Below are 24,897 nucleotides of genomic sequence, written 5' to 3'. Positions count from 1 at the left end.
TAACATCTATCATAACAAAGTTTTTATGTGCCAGCACTTTACCTACTATTCATACCTTTATTTTATACTTTACTCACACACCCCCCAAATGTACATTGTACATTTTACAGTGTACAAATGAGCAAAGTCAAGCACAGGAAGGCTATGTAAATTTGCCCAAGTCACACGCAGCAAGTAAGAACTCTGTCATATATTTTAATTGCAGTTTCCCAGAACTAAGCTCCAGAGTCAAGAAATATATTGTACTAAGTCCATTTTCTTTTATTTGGAATACTATTTTTACATTATTTTCCCTAAGATTGTGTTTTGGTGGCTCTCTAAAACTACATGAACAAATTAAATTTACTTGAAAAAAACAAAACAAAATGTTTTCTCCCCCAAAGAAATATAAAATTATAGAACTACATAAACACACACACTGACTCACATACAACTGGAAGAAAACAAAACAAAACAAAAGGGTTATTGGTCATTTTTTCCTTTCTTTACTTTTCAATTTTCTAACATATTATAAGTTTAACAATTAAAACCAATAAAAATTTTAAGGAATTCTACATATATGCGGGTGTAAGGATAAGATGTAAATCTGCCACAAATTCTGAGATGCCAGGTTTAATTACCTGTAAAGGAGCCCAACAGCTTCTCTACCTATCAGATAGTCTCTCCGAAAACATAAGCCCTGTCAATCAGAAGCTTTGTGCATGTCCCAAGTTCTATACATTACTTGTAGCCAATATGGCTATAAAATTAAGATTCATCTCTGAGGAACATAGAGGAGATGGTTAAGAATCGACAGCTGCTGCTTTAAAAAAAAAAATTGCAACACTAACTACACTATTAGTGACTATGATCTTTCACATTTAGTAGAATTCTCCTCAGGGTAGGATTAAATCTGTAAGTTTTGGGAAGGGAAAATGACTCATTTTAAATAATTTAAAGAAGTGCTCTACATATTTAAAGTTTTAAAATTTTTCATCATTTAAGGCACATGACAATTTATATAAATGCTTCATGGAGATATTACTTCTCAGTTCCCCAATATTTTTAAATAACTCCACATTTCAAGTATTAGTTTCCTATGTTAGTTACATTAATCTACCTGAAGAACATTTCCTTTGATTTTTAATACAGAATAGGTGAGAACTATTACATAAAGCACAAAACCCTGGTGGCCAATAAGTATGAATAATTACTATTTTTAACAGAAGTGAAAAGTAATCTGATCTTTTTAATAAAACATACTATTGTAATACTTCATATCTACATAAATGGTATACCATCTTCATAAAGGACTCAACTGGTATTGCTTTTATAGAACTGAATCTAAGTTTCTTTAATTTGATCATATCTTTAATTTCTAAAATTATCAATATTTTCACAGTTTTCTATTACATGTTGTTAAATCACTTCTAAATACATAAATAGTAAATGGCAAAGTTTTGGTGTGTTTTTTTTTTTTTTAATGGCAAAGTTTTTAAGTTTAACTACACACCATCTATAACCAACCTCTACTACCAAAAACAGTGTTTCTCAGTGGTCAGCTAACATCTACCCAACCAACCAATTTTCTTCTCCTTTATTTCAAGTCTGCTGCATAGCTGCTAATTTTCATGTAGAGACTTCTGAGAAAGAAGAAAATTCTGGTCCATGATGGAATGAACAGCAATTACTACCAGGTAAAACCTATGAAAATGAGGCCAAGGATTGTATCACTACATATTGAATTGTAAATGCTTTACATGGGAGGGATTCAAAAAGAAGAGTAGAAAGTGATAGGGTTCCTTGGGCCAATTCTTCACTTTATCTCACAACATCCTGTATATACACACACACATATTTATCTTTAGGTCCAAACATATCCAGAGCTTAATTTCAAAACCAGAGAAGAGGTACCTTAGCCTACTTTACACCTTTGTAATTATTTCAAATTCCACTAAGAGAAAATCAGGTCTTTTATTTCATAATATTTTAAGTATTAACCAGGTACATATTCAAATAAGTTTAAAACTCAGTGTGAATACATTCTCTTGAAAATGCCAATGATGGAATGAGACTCTTGACTGCTAAAGGAGTAAAACTAGAAAATAGGAAGTCTGAACTTCAGTCCATTCAGGATTCTGAATGCAAGGCAACAATGCCTCTGAGGGGGAAAAGGAGAGACAAGAAAAGAGAGATGGGGGTTCTGAGGATCTGGTTACCTCTGTGCAGTAATGCACAAGGTAGTGTGTAGGAAGCCAATATTCTGGCTCACCTTCTCACAGTTAAAAAGGAGTATGAGGCAAATAATAGCACTTGGAAAGTAATATCACAGATTCTGAATTAGACAATTCATTATTATAGATTACAAAATTTGATATTATACAATACTCAGACTATATCTATGAAGAATGAAGAGCAATTTCCTAAGATTTAAGACAAACTCTAAATATTTTAACAGAGGCACAATTCATTTACTGTTCAAGATTTTTATCAATAAGCTATTATATTCAAAAGACTGTTATAAAAAAAAAAACTCTGTTGTAAGGATTTTCTTTTTGATATACTTAGAATTTCTTCCCCAGTGGAATCACAAGAAAGTTTTGTAAAAATATTCAACTTAAAATTAGAAAAACACGGGCGCCTGGGTGGCTCAGTTGGTTAAGCGACTGCCTTCGGCTCAGGTCATGATCCTGGAGTCCCTGGATCGAGTCCCGCATCGGGCTCCCTGCTCGGCAGGGAGCCTGCTTCTCCCTCTGACCCTCCCCCATCTCATGTGCTCTCTCTCTCTCATTCTCTCTGTCTCAAATAAATAAATAAAATCTTAAAAAAAAAAAAAAAATTAGAAAAACACTATTTTCCTATACATTTTGTCCTGGATACTATCAACGGAATTCCATGGCTTAGTGATGACCTTAAATAGTATATCCTAGAAATGTTTTTAAATTTCTACTTTATGTAACACAGAATGTGTTCAAAATTCTTAACCCTCAGAAATCAGCTAATCTAGGTATCAAAATGAATCTGGACATTATTTTCTTAAGTATGGTGAATATCTTATGATAGCATGTATTCAAAAGAATGTAAAAATCTTTTTTTTTTTTTAATTTTGTGACCACTTGGGAGTCTTTGTGTTTAAAATGTAAAACATAGCACAAATTGCAAGAGGTAAAATTTCTTTTCTACTGAAATATAATTGACATATAACACTATTATTTTAGGTGTACAACACAGTGATTCAAAATTTGTATATATTGGGAAATGATCATCACAGTAAGTCTAGCTGACATTTAGATGGCATATACAGTTACAAAATTTTTTTCTTGTGATGAGAACTTAAAATCTACTCTCTCAGTGATTTCAAATTTGCAATACAGTATTATTAACTATAGTTACCACACTGTACATTACACCCCCATGACTTATTTTATGACTGGAAAGTTTGTACCTTTGATCCCTTTAGCCCACTTCTCCAATCCAGCCTCTGGCAACCACCAATCTGTTCTCTGTATTTATGAGCTTGGTTTTGTGTATGTGTGTGTTTTAGACTCCACATGTGAGATCGTATGTTATTTGTCTTTCTCCGTCTGACTTATTTCACCTAGCATAATGCCCTCAAGGTCCATCCATATTGTTGCAAATGCCAACATTTCATTCTTTTTTATGGCTGAAGAGTATTTCATTCAATATGTGTGTGTGCACATGCATATACATTGCATCCTCTTTATCTATTCATCCCTCAGTGGACACTTAGGTTGTTTCCACATCTTGGCTATTATAAATAATGCTGCAGTGAACATGAAGGGTGTATATAACTTTTCAAATTGGTATTTTCTTTTCTTTGGATAAATACCCAGAAGTGGAATTGCTGGATCATATGGTAATTCTATTTTTGATTTTTTTTTGAGGAACCTCTATGCTGTTTTTCACAGAGGTGGCACTACGTTACATTCCCACCAACAGTGCACAAGAGTTCCCTTTTCTCTACATCCCTGCCAACACTTGTTATTTCTAGTCTTTCTGATAATAGCCACTTTGAACAGATGGAAGGTAATATGTGATCTGTGGTTTTGATTTGCATTTCCCTGACAATTTGTGGTGTTGAACATCTTTTCATGTATTTATTGGTCATCCATTTGTATGTCTTCTTTGGAAAAAATGTCTCCTGCGATCATCTGCTCATTTCTTTTTTTCAAGAGAAAGAGTGAGCAAGAGCAAGTGGTGGGGGGGGAGAGGGAGAGACTCCCAAGCAGGCTCCATGCCCAGCATGGAGCCCCACCCGAGGCTCAATCTCACAACCCTGAGATCATGACCTGAGCCAAAATCAAGAGTCGGACGCTTAACCAACTGAGCCACCCAGGTGTCCCTCTTTTATTCATTTTTTTTAATTATTAATTTATTTTAGAGAGAGAGTCCACACGAATGGGGCGAGGGGCAGAGGGAGAAAATCTCAAGCAGATTCCCCACTGAGCACGGAACCCAACGCAGAGCTCAATCTCACAAGCCCAAGATTATGACCTGAGCCAAAATCAAGAGTTGGACACTTAACTGACTGAGCCATGCAGGCGCCCCCTTCTGCTCATTTTAAAAGCAAACTGTTTTTTTGTTGTTTCGTTTTTATTTTTGCTATTGAGTTGTAGGAGTTCTTCATGTATTCTGGATATAACCCCTTATCAGATATATGATTCGCAAATATTTCTCCCATTCAGTATGTTGTCTTTCATTTTGTTAATGATTTCCTCTGCTCTGCAGAAGTGTTTTGGCTTGACACAGTCCCACTCATTTATTTTTCCTTTTGAGGCTTTTGCTGTCAGGTTAAAAAAATCATCACCAAGACCAATGTCAAGGTGCTTACTGCCTATATTTTCTTCTAGGAGTTTTATGGTTATAGGTCTTAGATTCAAGTATTTAATACATTTTGGACTGATTTTTTTGTGTGGTATAAGACAGTGGCCAAGTTTTATTCTTTTGCATGTGCCTGTCAAGATTTCCTGGCATCATTTATTAAAGAGACTATCCTTTCCCCATTGTATACTGACTTCTTTGTTGTAAATTAATTGACCATACATGCATGAGTTTGTTTCTGGGCTCTCATCCTGTTTCATTTATCTATGTGTCTGTTTTTATGCCAGTACCATACTGTTTTGATTACTATAGCTCTGTAATATTAGCTTGAAATCAGGGTGTGCGATGACTCCAACTTCATTTTTCATTTTCAATACTGTTTTGGGTACTTATGGCCTTTGTGGCTCCATAAAAATTTCAGGATTATTTGTTTATTTCTACTAGAAAATGCCATTGAGATTTTGATAGGGACTGCATTTAATCTCTAGATCTCTTTGGGTAGTTTGGACATTTTAACAATATTCATTTTTCCAATCCGTGATCACAGAATATCTTTCCATTTATTTGTGTCTTTTTAAAATTTCTTTCATTAATGTCTTATAGTTTTCAGTATACAGGCTTTTCATGTCCTTGGCTAAATTTATTCCTAGGTATTGTATTTTTTTGATGCAACTGTAAATGAGATAGCTTTCTTAATATCTCTTGCTTGATAGTTCATTATTAGTGTATAGAAATGTTAACAGATTTTTGTATATTGATTTTGTATTCTATAAACATCTTAAATACCAACTTATAAAAGGGTATTCATGAGAGCCCCACATTTTACTTTACCTTATCTATTAATTAGGTAATAAATCATCATTATATTGCATTATATGTATGAGTCTAAAAAATCAGAAATGGTAACATATATAAAACACATCTTTGGAGTATCATTGAAATGACTGCTTTTACATAAAGCAAATAAGATTTTACAACTCCATGATGTAACACACCAAAAATCAAACTCAACTAAAGCAATGTAGGACAACACAGCTAAGCTTTTTTGATCATTTACTATATGCCAGGCACTATTCTAAGTAACCTACGTGTATTATCACATTTAATTCTCTTAAATTACAAAGTTGGCATTGTTATAAGTTATCATCATTTTACTTGTGAAGAAACTTTGTGAAGAGCAGAGTTTAAGGTCACTCAGTATGTAAGCAGAAGAACCAGGACTGGAATCCACGTGTTTGCCTCTAAAGTAGTCTATACTCTTTACTGCTTTGTTTATACTGCCTATCAAAATGTATAAATGCATGGCATTCAAAGAAAAAAGTTAATAAATACACTAAAGGAAATATTTATGTTTGTATAAAAAGCTATGTTTTGGCCTGTCAAAAAATTAAATAAAAAATACAAATCATATAACCAAACAGTAAAAAAAAAAATACAGCTTTATCACATAGGGTTATGTCTATTAATTGATTAAATCACTCAAAAACGTTCATTGAATGTCTTTTAAATGACAGAGATTGTTGGAGATGCTGAGGATAAACAGAGAACAAAACTGACCAAGTGCCTGCCATCATAATGCTTGTATTTTAGTAAATACAAAGGTAATTAAAAAGGGAAAAGTATTTAAATAATATATTTTAACAATAGGATGAAAAGGAAAATAAATTATGTAATGAACTCAACACCTATTCTTTTTTTTTTTTTTTTTTAGATTTTATTTATTTATTTGACAGAGAGAGAGACAGCGAGAGAGGGAACACAAGCAGGGGGAGTGGGAGAGGGAGAAGCAGGCTTCCTGCTGAGCAGGGAGCCTGATGCGGGGCTCGATCCCAGGACCCTAGGATCATGACCTGAGCCGAAGGCAGACGCTTAACGACTGAGCCACCCAGGCGCCCTTCAACACCTATTCTTAATATAAGTTGTAAAAATACCAGGATTAGAATAATTCTTCCCTAATATGGAACACATACCTTTAAAAGCCAATATTAAAATTCTCCACAGAGGTTTTGAATTTTTTTTTTTTTTAAAGACTTTACCTGACAGAGAGAGAGAGAGCACAAGCAGGGGGAGCGGCAGGCAGAGGCAGAGGGAGAGGGAGAAGCAGGCTCCCCACTCAGCAGGGAGCCCAACTCGGGGCTTTATCCCAGGACCCTGGGATCATGACCTGAGCTCAAGGCAGATGCTTAACTGACTGAGCCACCCAGGTGGCCCAAGTTTTTGAATTCTTGATACTGCAATAGCATATGAAAAAGCGTTAAACAAAAGAAAGGAAGAGAAAACAGTTTTCATGGAACATGAGTAACTGGAAACTCAAGGAAGATATTAGCTAAAAAAGTAATAGAATCAGTAAAGGAATGCTGTATCTGAGTATAAAATAACTGTATCTTTTCTATACCAGCAATAATCACCTAGAAAGCATGATAAAAAAGAGATGTCCTTATAAAGTTGTAGGAATAACAACAAGAATAAGAATGATATCACACTACACAATACTTACAACATATATGAAAGTGTGAGGATCTTTATTAAAAAATTATAAAATACTACTAGGTAACTAAAAAAAACACATGTTTGACTCAGTAGAGATATTGTAATGTCATTCTACTGATCAAAACACAACATAAAAATGTGTGTTATCCCCAAATTAATTTATGACTTGTACCAAATTCCCATCAAACCTCAGGAGGGTTTTTGTTTTTTTTTTTTAATACATAGATAAAATGATTCTAAAGATCATTCTAAGGAAAGACTAAAGAATAGAAAATAAATTTTGTGGAAAGAATAATGTACAACTACCTGGACTAAATATTTTAGCAATAATTTAAAACTTTCTGAATCAGGGGGCCCTGGGTGGCTCAGTCTGTTCAGCATCCGACTCTTAGTTTCTGCTCAGGTCATGATCTCAAGGTTGTGAGATCAAGCCCCATGTTGGGCTCAAGCTCAATGCGCAGTCTGCTTGAGATTCTTTCCCCCTTCTTTTCCCTCCCCCTCCCTCTGCTTCTCCCCCTGCTTGCACACACACTCTCTCTCAAATAAATAAAATCTTAAAAAACAAAACAAAACAAAACAAAACTTTCTGGGGGCGCCTGGTGGCTCAGTTGGTTGGGCGGCTGCCTTCGGCTCAGGTCATGATCTCAGGGTCCTGGGATCGAGCCCTACATCGGGCTCCTTGCTCCACGGGGAGCCTGCTTCTCCTTCTCTCTCTGCCTGCCTGCCACTCCCCCTGCTTGTGCTCTCTCTCTCACTATCTCTCTCTCTGTCAATTAAATAAAGTCTTAAAAAAAAAAAAAAAGAGAAAGGTACAGGGATACATTTGAAGAAAAAAAAAAAAAAACTTTTTGAATCAGAGAGATTTGGGTTTCTAATTTTTCCCTGGGGGGAGGGCACTGGGGCTGAAGATAAAGAGGAGAAGGAAGGGACCAAGACAACTGGGTTAGAAACATGTTTCCAAATTCCTCTTTTTTTAGAGCATAGCCTTCTAGATTTCTGATTCCATGTTGTTTATACCTTTTATCATCTTTAAGCTGTTTTATAAGTCTATACATTACTTACAGCAATAATTCTTGTGTTTAAATCAGTAAATAAAATCTGACCCTATAGAGAGAATTAAAACCTGCCACCCCACCAAAGAGTCAGTTTTGTAATACTTCTAGATTTATTTCATCAATGAGCACGTCTCTGGACTTTGAATTTTCTTTTAAATCAAATGCAACATCTTATCTGTTCATGTTCATTTTCTATGAGATTCATGACTTTACCTTTTTGAAAATATTAGGCTATAAAATTATTACAATTATTCCCATTTAAAAAAAAAAAAGAAACTGAAACTTGAAGAAGCTCACTTGCCTGAGTTTCTGCTTGCCCAGCTTTGCTTAATTCCACAGCATATCCTCTACACCCCTAATCACTATGCCTTGCTAAAATTTAGACTATTTGGTTTCTTACTTTGTTATCTCAAGTATCTCACCATCAAAAGTACCAAAGAACAGAGAAATGCTCTAGGAAAGCTTTTCTTTAAAAAGCAGGCAGCTTGACAGTACCACTATATAATTTAATTGGCAAAGACCATCCTCATTGTCCAACCAACTAAACAAATGAGACTTTTTTCTACCCAAAGAGGTCTGACTTTATTTTTCAGTTCAAACAAATGAATACATTATCCTTAAGACATTTATTTTTAAATTATCTGAATTCTAACTCCAAAACAGAATGATAAAGGAATGGAACCAAGGCAAGAGTTTTATCCCCTGGATGAAATTAGAAACTGTCACTTGTAATATTTCTTACAGAAGTCTCTTTGTTTTGCTCTTAGCCAGGAGAAACATAATCTCAAATTGTACCCATGTTTAATGTCATACCATAGAACAATGTACCACATTGAAATTTATAAGATTTATATTGGTAAAAGAATCTCTTAATATAAGGTATAAAATTTAAGGAAAAAAATGGAAAGAAAAAAAGAAGGAAGAAAGAAAGCATAAAGAGGAAGGGGAAGGACTGAGGGGGTAAAGAAGAGAGAGAAGGAGAAGATATATGAATTTTGCTTTACATTAAAAACCCGACAGCCTTTCTGGTAGTGATGACCTCCCCAGGAGAACATGCCCCTCACAAAGGACCTTCTCCACCCACTCCCAGAAGAGGAGAAGAGGAAGCACAAGAATAAGTGTGCAGAGCCCCAACTCCTCCTTTATGGAAGTGAAGTGGCCAGGATGCTACAAAATCACCACCATCTTTAGCCATGCGCAAATGGTAGTTTTGTGTGTTGGCTTTTTCACTGTCCTCGGCCAGTCTATAGGAGGAAAAGTAAGGCTTACAGAAGGATGCTTCTCTGATGGCAGCAGCACTAAAAACACCCTGAATTGAGATGAGTAGGAAACTATCCCAATAAACAGATGCTAGATAAATAAAAATAATGATAATAATAAGCAAAAATAAATTTTAAAAAAATTAAAAATCTGCCATAACTTAGAAAAATGTCACAAATCCATTAAAATATCATTTAGGAAAACAAAACACTGCTTTCTTCACCTTATTTAGCTACTAAGGGTCTCTCACAACCTAATCCAAAAAGGAGAAAGGATTACCAAAGAAAGGAGGTATTAATTCATATTTAAATTTTTTTCAACTGCAGAAAGAAATATTTTGAATAGTCAACTTTATTTTGTAAGACAAAATTACTTAAAATTATTCATAATCTTAAAATTGGCACCAACAGGAACCTCCTTTTTAATGACATAAGGTTTGACAAGCCTCTGTGTTGCATCACCATGTGCCATATCCTGCTCTTATATTTAGAAATACAGTTGTGCTATTGACATTTCTACAACTGTTCCAGGTGTAAGATATTAGAATGGAGAATTCTCTTTGATCACTCCAATGTCATTTCTTCTTTTTAAATGTAAGCAGTATGGACTGCTCCCAGATTCCCGGAGGTACATCTAATAAAAAGCCTTTTAATCTCTAACTCTTTTTTTGAGGTAAAACAGGTCTTAAAAAAAAAGAGATAATCAGAAATATATATTAATACAGAATAACCACACAGATTAACTGTTTTTTTAAAAGAAAAGAAATATGAAGGTCTTGATTTTCAATTTTAATTTCTAGATATTATGACTCAGTTGGAAATGCTACATGGTTCTTGAAATACCAGCTTTACAATTTTTGGTTCAACATGTTTCTATTCATTCAAATATGATTCTTGGAACTTAAAAAAAAAAAAGGTTTTAGGAACTCAGTGTACATAGTTTGGGAAAGCTTTAAAACACAATTCCGGAAACTGGTTCATAAGATGACATTTGAATCAAAGAAAAAACCAAAGCACTACCCTTCTCCTCCAGGTGAAATCCTGTATAAAAATATAAACACTGGTACTTAGTTCTCACAAAATTTAATTAAAATCAAAACAAAACTTGGTTAAAATTTCATTAGTAGCTAAATATAAATATGGAGGATTATCTAACTAGGAAAAACAGGAGAAATTGGAAAACCGGAAAGTTGATGATCTGAGAACCAGGTTAGGAATTAAAAGACAGAAATAAGGATGTAAGAATTCAAGAAAAGACAAAGCTAAATGTTTAATGCTTATGTGAAGAAAAAATTCAGATCCATTACTGATGGCTTTGTATATATGATTAAGGAAGAAAACCTGTAATCAGAAGCCTAGTGTCATCTCTACTACCTAAAGACAAATGGAGTCAGAAGGTAAGGAACATATATACACAAATATAGTAGTTTCTATAAAATGATCTAGAGTACAGCAAAGAAAGAAGTATTTTTTTATCCCAAAGATCTCTGCTTTAAATGAGAGAAAAATATACTCTATTTACAAAGATGGCAGTTACTAAAGTAACAGAAAAATGGTTACTCTTTATTATTGAATAGAGAGTCATAAAAATCCACATAGCCTCAACATTTTGGGGAGTGACAGGGAGAAGTAATAATTTATTCTGTTAAAAAGAAAACCACAGGTCCAAAATGAAGTCACTTATGTCAAGAGCCCCACATTAGCAAACCAAGACTTAATACCTAATCTAACTACAATTTCAATACCCCCAAGAATGTAACCTTTTAACCAGTCAACATGGAATTTCCTGGTCAGCTCTAGGAAATGTACTGATAGATCCCTTTCAGTCCTCCTTAGAAGGGCAACATTTGTTCCTAACAATTTCCTTTTTCCCATTCCCTTTCTGCCTTTAAAAACTGTTCCTTTTTGGCAGCTCAGTATAAGATGGGATGCTGCCTGATTCACAAATCACAAATCATTTAATAAAGCCAATTAGATCTTCAATTTCAGTTTTGTTGTTTAACAATTATAAGGATGATCTACTTATAGTTCAGAACAAACAATGACAAACTTTTAACAACTACAGAACATTAGAAAAATCAGCAAGTCAATTTGCAGGAAACATAAAAACAAGTGAACTTATATAACTGAAAACAACATAGGAATATCACATGTAGCTAGTCATCAGGCTTCTGAAAAATTCAATAATTCAGAAAAAAGCATAAATGTCCAAGGACCAAAAAGGTATCAAAACATCAAGGAAAACTGGTGTCCCTAAGAAGCATGAAAGAAAGAGTTGGTTTACTCAGAACTATATTTAAAATGATGGATACTTGATTTTCCCTGACAACCTTCGATTCTTCTTAAATTGAAGATGACTGTAAGAAGTGGAAAGGGTATGTGAAAACACTCAAAACCTCAAACATATAGACAAGTCAAAACTGAAGTCTTCTAGGGAAGAGGGAAAAATCTCCAGTAAGGAGAGTAATCAGAAGTTCCAGTTAAAACACCTGAGTTCTAACTCTACTTTTCTTAGTTACTCATCATGGCATTTTTGTCTACCTTAATCAGAATCCTTCCTTATTAAAATGGAGACCACATTGTTTCGTCTATCTCATAAGTTGTTGTGAGGATCTAAAAAATAAGGATCACAAAGAGGGGATATTAGTAAGTTAAGTAGGACAGGTTTAAGAAAACCAAAAGCTCCAGTGTGGAAATAGAAAACAATAGGCCACTGGCCTTAATGTAGAGTAACCAAGATTTTAGAACGCTAACCCAAGAAGGGACATACCACACAATATCACAATATATATATATGATATAATAAATAATTATGGAACAAACTGGTAGACAGCTCCAAACTCGTTCAACAGAAACATCAAAAAAACAATCACCAAGCAGACCAACATATGTATTATAGAAATCCAAGGAGAAAGAGAGAGGTATAGAAAAAAGTATCTGAAAATAGGATGGCCTAAAACTTGCCAAATTTGATGAAATACATGAATTTACAACTCTAGAAGCCCAATGAACTCCAAGGAAGATAAAATCAAAGAAATCCATACCAAGACTGGACCAAATTATCAACGACAAAGAAAGAGTCTTAAAAACAGAGAGAAGTGACTTTTAATGAATAAGGGGTCCTCAATAAGATTAAAAGCTGACTTCTCAACAGTAACCATGGAGGCCACAAAGCAGTGAGATGACATATAAACTGCTAAAAGAAATGTCAACCAACAATTATATATCCAGCAAAACTATCCTTTATGAATAAAGGAGAAATTAAGATATTACCAGATAAACAAAAGCTAAAGGAGTTTGTTAGTAGTAGACTTGTCCTACAAGAAATGATAAAAGGAGTCCTTGAGACTGAAATGAAAGGACACTAGATGGTAACCTGAAGACATAACAAGAATTAAAAAACACTGGTAAAGGTAACTGCATAGATAAATACAAAAGCCAATATTACCACACTTTTGGTTTGCAACTCTTCTTTTATTCCTGTAGGAATTAAAAAGCAAATGAATAAAACAATAATTATAAATCGATATTAATAGGCACACCATGTATAAAGAAGTAATTACTGATAATAACTATAAAGGGGGAGGATGGAAAGGCAAAGGAGAGGAGTGTTTGTATGCCATTGAAACTAAGTTGTTACTATTTAAACTAGGTTGTTATAAGTTTAGTATGTTAATTGCAATCTCTAAAGTAACCACTAAAAAAATAACTAAAACACACAAAATGAAATAAGAAAATCAAAATGGTACACTACCAAAAATACAAAACATACAAATAAGTACTTGACATGCTCTGAATTGTGTCCTACCCAAATTCATATGTTGAAGCCCTAAGCCCCAGAACTTAAGAATGCAACTATTATTTAGAGATAGAACCTTTAAAGTGGTAAATAAGTTAAAATGAGGCCCTTATCGTGAATCCTAACTCAATTTGACCATTATCCTTATAAAAATAGATACAAACACATAGACACCAGGGGTGTGAAGAGTGACAATTATGTGAAGAGATAGCAACAGGAGAGAGGACTCAGAAGAAATCAAAGCTGGGACGTCTCAGTGGTTCAGTTGGTTGAGCAACTGGTTGTTGATTTCCACCCAGGTCATGATCTTGGGGTTGTGGGATGGGGGCCCCCCCACATGGGGCTGGAGCTCCATGCTCAGCATGGAGACTGCTTGGGATTCTTCTCTTCCTCCCCCTTTCCCCTCCCCTGCTCCTGTGCGCATGCCAGTCCATGCACGTGTTCTCTCTCTCTCTCTCCCCCTCAAATAAATAAAATCTTAAAAAAAAAAAAAAAAGAAGTAGAAGAAATCAAAGCTGCGAACACCTTGATCTTGGACTTCTAATATCCAGAACTCTGATTAAATAAACTTCTCTTGGATAACCACTCAGTCTGTGGTATTGCTATGGCAGCCTGAATAAACCAATACAGCACCCATCTGAAAGTATATATTATTCTGTATTATTTACTTTTCTGTTATATAAGTGTTACTATTTAAACAATAGGAACAATTAACAGTGATAATTAGTAATAATTAAAAGTAGGACTAATTAAATAATATGTGTGAGAAAATGTAATAGTTTCTTTTGTTAAAATAAATACAGCAACTTATTTTACCTTTTTTAACTCTTTATTGGAATTTAAATTTTATAGGCCATATTGTACATTCTTAATGTATATAAATGAAAGTTTTTTTAAAAGAAGAGTAAAAACAGTTGGATTAAACAGATATTGCCAGTATTTAGAAAAAATAACAATGACATGTTTCTTTTTGTCCCATGAAATAGAATAGTTTTACTCTTTGTGTCTTTTTCCAATAACACCTCTCTGAACTGAGTAGAACCATTAGGACAGCCTTCTTTTTAGTGTGGTAAAACTGAATATAGTTCAACGTAAACTTCACTTTGATCGCTCTCCCTGTATCAAGTCTATATTCTTGGTGTCAGTCCTGTGATGATATCAAGCTAAATACCTCTCAATAAAAGCATTCGAGCATGCAATATTTAGGATTGTACTTACTAGGAATGGCCGGTATTTAGATATGTAAGAATTAGTTTCAAACTCTACAAAATATCCATCTACTTTGAATCTAAATGCTTGTTTTGGTATTCCAACTGTTTATCAATCACGTCCTTTGCATTGACAGATTAAATTAAATATGCTTTCCATGTGTAAAATGAACATCATTTCAGAAGCACACTGGTAATTTCAATTTATGCTGTCAGAGTTGCAATCCAAATGAGTTACAGTTTTAGTAAAGAAATTGAAAAGGTCTTATTGAACTTGGCTGCCCTTTTGTGGTGACTTTTTTTTCCCCCACCTTGAGTTGCAAACCAGTCATATTACACAAAAATGAGACATTTGTTTGTTGTATAAGCTTTTTCTAGTCTCCGTATGGCTTCTTCAAATATCATCAAACACTTCTGGAGAAATGGCATATAAATTTCTGTTTTAGTAAAATCTTTTTCTCCATTCTCATCCTCAATGTATTGCCAAATTAGACAAGGACATTCTTCTTGTCTCACACTTTAAAAATATTTTACTGCAGGATATCTTTTCTAAGTCCAACAACAATTATAGCCATTTTTAAGGCACATGTCCAAGGAGGCTACCTCCTCCCATTTCTTCACAGTCAAAAATCACATTAAGTGCACCTGTACATATTGAGAAAATTGAAGAGTCCCAAAACCTTCACTACGAAACATCCGTATCACAGGTAAGCAAATCATACCACTTTTTAGCAGTGTTGTATACAAGGGGTGCAGAATACTTTCCAGGTAAGATTTTCAAATTTTCATTAAAAAGAAGTTTACACTGAATGAAATTTTATAAAATTTAAATTTGCACTGTCAAACGTGCAGATGAGAAAAGTCTAGAATTGTATTTGGACATCTCAACAATATTGTTTTATGTGGCCTGTGATTACATTGAAATCTCCAAGAACATAATTTAACATTCAAAGTATCAAAGAACTAATGGAAACATTTTCTTATTGACATGATTTGCCACATCACTTGATATATCAAAGTATGGTTGTTGGTCAGATCTGACAGAATGAGCTGTACACTGATTATAAAGTGTTAACTTTTACTCTCTGTATGACTTTTAGTTCTTCTTCCATAGAAGTGATGATCTTTGCAAATAATGCTCCCTTTCAATGTTTCTGCATATTTTTTCCATAGCTACCATGTAAGGTATTATTAAACCACAGAACAAGGAGAAATCCACTTAAACCTAGAACTATGTGGGGAAATTACCCTGAAGCACTAGTAGTCTCCAAATATATAAACATGCCAGCTATCCCAGAAGGCAAAGAACAAAAAGGGCCTACCACCCAAATTAAGATGTTGATACTACACATTCATCCATTAAAAAACAACAACCACCACAAAAAACAGCAAGAAGCAAGGGGAAAACGCCAAGAATCATAGTGTAATACATCAGGAGGCAATCAAGTTATAAGGACCTCACTAGCTGAATGTTCAAATGCCCTGTCTATTCACCTCATCAGTCTTCCCTGATGATGATGGTGTACTTATGAGAAGAGGGTCACAGTTTAAGCAAGGGGACCAGACAGTAGTGCTTAGGATCACACGTACACACTCTACTTGTCCTCTAAGAGAAACTCAAGAGCAAAGATGCTAAAGCTTGAACTTGACATCAAGGTTTTATTTGTGTATGGGGCCAGAATAAGAACATACTAAGTGTCACTAATGAGTGGTCAATTTGGAATGATATAACTATTAGCCCAGTGGTACATGCTCATGATATGGTTTTCCATCCCTTTCTAAAAATAATACTCTTATTTGTTACAACACAGTTTTTCTTTAGTCTATCCTTAGCAGTTTTACAGGTTACAAACCTACTGGCTATTTATATACAGAACACCAGATTTGCCTATTTCCCAAGCTACTTGATTATTTACTGTCTATACTTTAAAAAAAGTCCTATGACTTTTGGCTCAATCTTATAACATCAGTTTACTATATATGAATTCCATCCACCTGCTTTTTTTTCTTCTCTTTACAGGAAGAACTGAATATTTTCAAAATATATATTACATAAAGCACATACAGATACAGAAAATACATATTTCACATGGTATATACCATCAAGAAGTCTATGAAAACTTAGATGGTCACTGAATTTTTACCCTTAGAATAGAGCATCCTATTTCAGATCTACAGTTTGCAGCATCTGGCAGACATTCAGTTAGTGCAGCTCTACTGGGTTGTTAGTTGCTGCCTAATACTTGCTTCTCTAATAATGTAGAGTGATAGAAAAAATGGAAACCTGTAATCCAGGTGTTTTGTGGAGTGAAGGAGAACTCAAATGGATAAGAAAAGCCCCAAACCAACCAATCAAACACACTAACACAAAACAAAACCCAGTAGTTTTCCCTGGTGGGGTATCCCTGTCAACTCCTTTCTATTGTATTTGCCTCAACTTTTTAAACTGCTCTAAGCTCAACCTCAATGTCCTCATTGAACAAGACTATATCAGAATTAGATACAACTAAGACTGTATCAGGATTGTTCACTCTAAGGCTCTAACTATTTTTTTTAGTTTTTTCTTAAAATTTAAAAAAGAGAGCTTAAGTTAGCAGTTACTACCGATCACAATGACTAGAACATAGCAGACACTCAATAAATATGAGCTTTATCTACAAATGAATCAGTTCTTCCTATTATTGTCTGCCAAGGAAAATCTGAGAAATCATCCTTCTAAAGTAAAGTACTTCTAACGTACTATTTTTGAAAACTGAGACGTCCTAGACATAAATTATAATTTAGCAAATATGTAGTTAGATCATCAGTCAGATGGAAAGGAAAAGTAGTCTCAAAATATTAGGGGAAATGAAAAGCAAAACAGGATGTTTAATTGAGGGCTAGACTGAAATTACTATTTTTAAGTGGATGAGAGCCACAATTCTGGTTGTCCTGTCCATAAATGGGTAAATTTAAGTTTTGTTAAGATGAAAAACATTCAGAAAAATGGCAAAAAAAAAAAGAAAAAAAAAAGTCTTCAACCCTAGTGGTTTCCAAGCTTTCTTTTTAAAAGTAGTATAATTTTTATAAACATTATCACATTAATCCTTACAACTTCCAAGATAAGCTTTAACCACCACATTTACAGATGAAAGACCCAGAAAAGCTGAATAAATTGCTCACGGCTTCAAGGCCAGTAAAGTGACAAAGCTTAAACTCAAACCCAGTTCTAATGTACTCCCATGGTCCCAAGAATAAGCCCACGCTCTTAAGTTGTTATGTTGCCTCACTGATTGCTGAATAAGCAAATGAAATCTGTAACTTGATATCATTGCCTACGGAACCATTTCTAGAATCCATTTTTTTTTTTAAAGATTTTATTTATTTATCCAACAGAGAGAGACACAGTGAGAGAGGGAACACAAGCAGGGGGCGTGGGAAAGGGAGAAGCAGGCTTCCCGCAAAGCAGGGAGCCCGATGCGGGGCTCGATCCCAGAGCCCTGGGATCATGACCCGAGCCGAAGGCAGACGCCCAACGACTGAGCCACCCAGGTGTCCCTAGAATCCATTTTTAAATTTACTTTCTAATTGTGGTAAAATAGACATACACAAAATTTACCTTTTTAATCAGATGTAAGTGTACAGTGCAGTGGCATTAAGTACATTCCCATTGTTGAAGAACCACCACCACTATCCATCTCTAGAACACTTTTCCTCTTGTAAAACTGAAACTCTATCATCATTAAGCAATAATTCCCCCTTCTTGCTAACCCTTGGCAATCACCATTCTACTTTCCATCTCTATGAATCTGACAACCTGAGGTATCTTATATAAGGATCATCAGTATTTGGCCTTTTGTGACTAGATTATTTCACTTAGCATAATGCCCTCAAGATTCATCCATGTTGTAGTATGTGTAAGAATTTCCTTCCTTTTAATAGCTCTATGTTTTCCTTTCAGCTATTGCAAATAATGCTGCTAAGAAGATGGGTGTACAAATACCTCTTCAAGACCCTTCTTTCAATTCTTTTGGGAAGGTAATATGTCTTAGTCTGCTCAGGCTGCCATAATGAAATACCATAGACTGGATGGCATAAACAACAGAAATTTATTTCTCACAGTTCTGAAGGTGCGGAAATCCAAGATCCCGGGTGCAGTCAATTTGGTTCCTGGAGATGACTCTCTTCCTGGCTTGTAGGTGGCCATCCTCTCACTGCGTCCTCATGTGGTGGTGGGTGGGGGCGTGGTGCAAACTCTCTGGTGTTTCTTTTTATAAGAGAACTAATTCTTCATGATTAGATAACTCATGTCCTCATCTAACCCCCTAATACCTCTCAAAGGCTCCATCTCCAAATACCATCACAATGGGAGTTAGGACTTCAACACTTAAATCTAGGGGGACACAAACATATAGTCCATAGCATACTCAGAAGTGGAATTGCTGGATCAGATGATAATTCTATTTGTAATTTTTCTGAGGAAACATACTGTTTTCCAAAATGGATACACCATTTTACATGCTCGCCAACAGTGTATGGGGTTCCAATTTCTCTATATCCTTGCCAACACAAACATAAAAAATGTTGATATGACAGTAGTCATCCTAATGGGTATGAGTGGGCAGTATAACTTTTAAAATAATTCAATCTTATATCAAAGTTAATATATAAAATATAAAGTAGAACAGCTCTGCTGTTCTTAGAGAAACAAATCTAGAACAAATCAACCATCACCCTTCCCTCTTTGTGGCAGCTTCTGAGAGGCTCCACTAACAGTTTGAAAAACATCTTATAAAACAGACTGACAGTCTTATGCCAGGGGAGGAAGGGTTCAAGTTAGATAGAGAAAAATTGTTTTCATGGGTATCTCTTTTAGTTTTCCTAGTTCAAATCTAAAACTTCCTAAAATCTAGAACATGAGATAAAAATCCTACTGAGAAAATGGGAATTGTCGTGATTCAACTAGTAACTGAATATCATATTGGAGGTGTCCTTGGGAAGATTATAGAGTTTTACCTTCAGGTTTCTAGAAACCGGAGAAATCACATATGTGAGTACTGATGTATTTTTATTCTGGTTCTTGGAAACGGGTTTGTTTATCTGTCTTTTAGGGGTAGAGAGGATTGTTCCTATAACATTATATTGTACTTAATAGTTTATCATTCTTTCTCTGAGCCCCACTACCCCTTTCCCCATCTATATTTTCATTATAATGAAAGCTTCAAAAGTATGGACCAAGTCCATCATTAACATCTAACTAACATCTAATAGACTACCTGGTGCAGAGTAAGAATTTAATAAGTAATGAAGAAAAAGAGGAAGAGCAGAAGAGGAAAATTTAGGATAGTGGTTAAAGAGAAAAGAAATGTTAAGTTTCACAATATAAGCAAGAATTTTGTAAAAAAGGAATATTTCTTGTTTATTGATGTGTCTATCATATAGCACAGAGCTTTATACATATCAACACATGTTGGCTGAATTGCTTTGCATATGGTAAAAAAGAAAATGGATAGTCTGGCAATCAGGATAGGATGTTAACCCCAAATTTACCACTAATAATAACAAAATAAAAATATTGTTTGATTGCCCAAAATTTTAAATTCTATTTACTTCCTTTTTTTAAAGCTAGGAACAAATAAAGTATTACTAGAATACATTGTTACAGGGCACATAAAATATTATGAAAGTTGCAAAATAATAATAGGAAATGACTGTTTTACTAAGGAGACTAGTATCGGGTATAAATCAAATGGAGACTTTGATATTATGTAAGTATAAACTTTGGAAAGGTAGAAATTGATGAAGATCCTCAAGTAAGGAGAAAATTTATTAGTGGACAGCTAGTGGTCTCCCAGATCCAGAAGAAAAAAAGATGGGGTGCCTGGGTGGCTCAGTCAATTGGGTGTCTGCCTTCGGCTCAGGTCATGATCCTGGGGTCCTTGGATCGAGCCCCGCGTCCGGCTCTCTGCTCAGTGGGGAGCCTACTTCTCTCCCTCTCTCTCTCTGCCCCTCCACCTGCTTGTGGTCTCTCTCTCTCAAAGAAATAAATAAAATCTTAAAAAAAAAAAAAAAAAAGACTGGAGAGGCAGCAGAATGCGCTTTAATAGATTGAGGCTTTAAAAGAATTATCTATTACAGACAGAACTGTGCTCCTCTCCCCAAAAATTCATATATTGAAGCCCTAAACCACAATATGACTGTTTTTGGATAGGACCTTTAGTTAAAGATAAATAAGGTCCTATGAGTGAGGCCCTCATCCAGTAGGAATGATGTCCTTACCAGAAGTGAAACAAACACCAGAGATCTCTTTCTGAGTGGACACAGAAGAAAGGCCATGTGAGGACAAAGTGAGAAGGCAGCCAGGAAGGAGTCCTTACCAGAAATCAATCTGATGGCCCCCTGATTCTGGACTTCTAGCCTCCAGAACTGTGAGAAATAAATTTCTATGGTTTAAGCCACACGGTCTGTGGTATTTTGTTATGGCAGCTCAAGCAACTAATATATAACCTAAGGACAAAAATTGTCCTCTTTTTGCTAAGCTGAGTTCACAAAGTGGCCAGCAGGAAGAGGTTTTACAGAAACAATACAAATCAATTGATAAATACAAGGACCTTCTCCTCAGGCCACTCCACATAAATGACCAGACTACCTTAGAAATTAATTTTTACAACCGAAAATATTTTAATAGTATGATGAAATCTGAGTTTTAGAAGTATGTGGGATAATTACACTGTATGTCTAAGTCAACTAAGACTTAGTTCAAAAAATCAGAAATTGTTCAACTTTTGTCAATTTTCCACTTCTCTAGTCTTTTAAAGTTACTTAAAATTCAAAAGAAAAGCATTAATCAATGAGAATTCAAAATGACCTAAGTCCATCAGAGTTGACCTACAACTGCAGTAAGATTCTGAGCTAGTTTTCAAACCACAGAGGTAAGAACCAGAGGTAGCAGGTAAAGTTTTTTCATGTCCCTTGTGATTAGAAGTATACATAGAACATTAACACTCTCATTCAAGATTAGGTTAGGCTGTTGACTTGAACAGTATATATCAAAATGAATTTATCCAATTATCCACTGGAAGATACAGATGGGTATCGATACAGAGACATGAATTTACACACACATGTAATATGTTTATGTATGTATATATGTATAAAAGGGATACGCCTATATAGCTGCATATAACACAAGAAAATCGGCAGTATCTTGTTATATGAATGTCCTTTCTATATAATATATGAAATACCAAAGCCATAAAGTTTAATTATATTTAAAAAAACTAAAAACCTGGGTACCTGGGTGGTACAGTAACTTAAAGGATCTGACTTCTTGATTTTGGCTCAGGTCTGATCTCAGAGTCGTGAGATCAAGCCCCATGTCAGGCTCCATGCTCGGTGCGGAGTCTACTTGAGTTTCTCTCTCCCTCTCTCCTTGCCCCTCCCCCCTGCTTGCTCGCTCACTCTCCCAAATAAATAAATAAATTTTTAAAAAAATAAAAACAAAGAACTCTGGCACACTAATCAGAGTTAAAGTACAAATAAGAAATAAATACTTTCAACTGATAAAGGAAATAATATCCACAAAATATGAAGAATTCATATTAACACATGAAAAATTATAAAATAAACAGTCAATAGATTTGACAAGTAATTAAGAAGAAATATAAATGAACAATAAACATATTAAAGGATGTTTAAGCTCACCAATAATCAAAGGAATAACAATTAAAATAAAATAATTTTTTTTTAATAGATGGGCAGTGATTGCTAAAATCCCAATTCAAAACCAACAAAACTATTCAGCAAGAGTCTAGAGTCATTTTGAATCCATTTCTTTATAACTTTTAAAATAATTAACCAACCTGTGCCACTTTAATTGAATTCTGGGTAGAGCCACCAGCATGATATTCAACTTTGAATTTTTTTATAAGTTCATCAAACCTACAAGGAAATCACAGTAGAAAAAATTAGCATCTGTCAGTTGTCACAATGCAAATTTTTCTGACTAGAAGTACATTAAATTGCAATTACTAAAATATTTTGAATTACATAATTATGTTGAATGAACTGAAATATGTATGAAAAACAACTTTGCTGAATTTCAAAACTTATGAAATTTCTTCCACAAATCTACAATTACAAAAATTTAAAATATATAAGCTGCCCATAATTAACCATTAAACTAAAAAAGGTAAAAAATAAAAATTCATAAATTATTATAAGTAATGCGTATTTTCCCATATTAAGTGATCTCTAGAATCCTTACAAATATATATTCTAATAAGTTTCAAGTTTTAGATATCATAATCAGTTTATAATTTAAAGAACTGGGAACCTACACTGGGTTGTATGATTCTAAGCAAGTTGCTTGGTGACATAATTTCTGTATCTGCCAAATAAAGCCATAGAGAAAAATGATTTAAAGCTTTGATACTTCATTATTTTGGCATCTGATAAAAGATATAAGACTTCTTTCCAGGAAAATACATACATTCACTACACATGAAGCTTTCCATTTAAGATGATCCATGTACACACCTCCTACTACACATAGCAGCCAAAGGACTATGGACACTGATTTGAATAAATCTCAAATTAGATGGCATTTATTAATCTGGATCTCAAATCAATACTCCCTACATGTCTCTAGCATGTTAGAGTCTGTGGGAGAAATCCAAGGGACATTAAGTATGTAATTTAATTTCAAAGGGCTAACAAGCTTTGGAGGGACAAAAGGATGAATACACATGAGAAAACAGAGAAAATTAGAAAACATCAAATTATCGAGTAACAAAATATATGCAATGTAGGCAGCAAGTGCTACAGGAGGTCAGTCAAAAAAGAGAGAGATTGGGATATGAGTAGCATATTCAAGGAAAGTTTCGGTCTTGAAAAGTATTTTTAAACCTTTAAAAACTTTAAAGATAGAAGTAGATCCTTTCACTAAAATGAAACATTTCACAGAACCTCAAAATAAAAAAGACAAATATAGAGATGGTTATATTAGGAATAGGAAAAACGGAGTTATACACACTCCCATACCTCCAACTCCCTTGGAATTATATCTATAAAACCCTGAGATGCCAATAAACACAATTAGCCAACCTGCCCAGAACTCTGACAGCAGTATTTGTTACCACTAATAATACATTTAATGTAATAATAACAGTAGAGAAGGCAAAGTATATAGGCACAGATGCAGAGGTGGGTAGTTGCAGTAGTTCAAGAGAAGTTCTCTTCTACTTACTCTCTGAACTAGGTATCAGTTAAGAGTGATGTTAGAGATTAGAGGAGAAAGGAGAGTGAATGGATAAAGTAAACATACAGTGATCAATTGCTAGGTTCATTTGAGGTCCCTCCACTTTCAAAAACCAATTCCTCCAAAGGTTTTCGATCATATTTGTAATGAGTTGAATTACAAATGGGTGGCCTCCAAAAAGATATGTCCCCCCAGAACCAGTGAATGTAACCTTATCTGGAAAAAGAGTCTTTGCAGATACAAGTTAAGGATCTTGGTAAGACCATCCCTCCTGTACTACCCAGGTAGGCCCTAAATCCAGTAACAAGTCTTCTTATAACAAACCAAAGAGACACAAAGGAAAAGGCCATGTGAAGATGGAGGCAAAGACTAGGTGATAAGCCATAAGCCAAGAAAGCCAAGGAATGCCAACACCCACCAAAAGCTAGAAGAGGCAAGAAGGATTCTCTCCTAGGCTCTTCAGAAGGAACACAGCCATGCCAACCCTCCTTAATCCAGACATTTACCCTCCAGAACTGTGAGAGAATCGATTTTGTTGTAAGGTCCCTATTTTATGGTAGCTATAGCAATACCATCCTTTCTCACTTTCTCAAGAATTTCTTTCCTTAAGTTATAGCCTTCTTTAATCCATCATCAATTTCCCCCTTCAAAAAACTACTAATGAAATAGCTATAATATTTTGGGGGGGGGTGGGGAATGAGATGGGCCTAAATTTGTTTTAGATACTAAAATCATAATAAATCAACTACAGTACATTTCTAAGAACTTGGGAAAGTTTAATGAAAAATGTAAAATGAAATGTCTATTTTGGAAGGCATACACATACTGTTCAACAGCAATCTGACTGCAGATCAGAATGCCAATCACACCACTTCCTGTGTGTTCTTGGCCACATGTATGAATCCCTCTGTGCTTCACTTTCCAGGGAGGAAAGTAAACAGCAGCTCAATAGTACCCACCTCATAAACTTGTGGTGAGCATTAAAAAAATTATGATTTGAATAAAATGCTTAAAACAGTAACTGTAG

The 24,897-nt window shown here is 34.7% G+C and overlaps 1 protein-coding gene across 4 annotated transcripts in view; it reads right to left on the bottom strand.

Moving 5' to 3' along the window:
• Positions 1-24,897, bottom strand: part of ADK (adenosine kinase) — a 506,764-nt gene that overhangs the window by 317,870 nt on the left and 163,997 nt on the right. For 3 of the 4 annotated variants that reach the window (XM_032423645.1, XM_032423647.1, XM_032423646.1), the window contains one exon: positions 22,474-22,552. In XM_032423645.1, the coding sequence (XP_032279536.1) occupies positions 22,474-22,552 (79 nt within the window). Of the gene's footprint in view, positions 1-22,473; positions 22,553-22,950; positions 23,001-24,897 lie in introns of all 4 variants that reach the window. The other variant, XM_032423648.1, reaches the window with a different exon arrangement.

The sequence above is a fragment of the Phoca vitulina genome, unplaced genomic scaffold (genome assembly GCF_004348235.1).
Source record: "Phoca vitulina isolate PV1807 unplaced genomic scaffold, GSC_HSeal_1.0 scaffold29, whole genome shotgun sequence".
NCBI lineage: Eukaryota > Metazoa > Chordata > Mammalia > Carnivora > Phocidae > Phoca > Phoca vitulina.
This window is presented reverse-complemented; position numbering and strand designations above follow the sequence as displayed.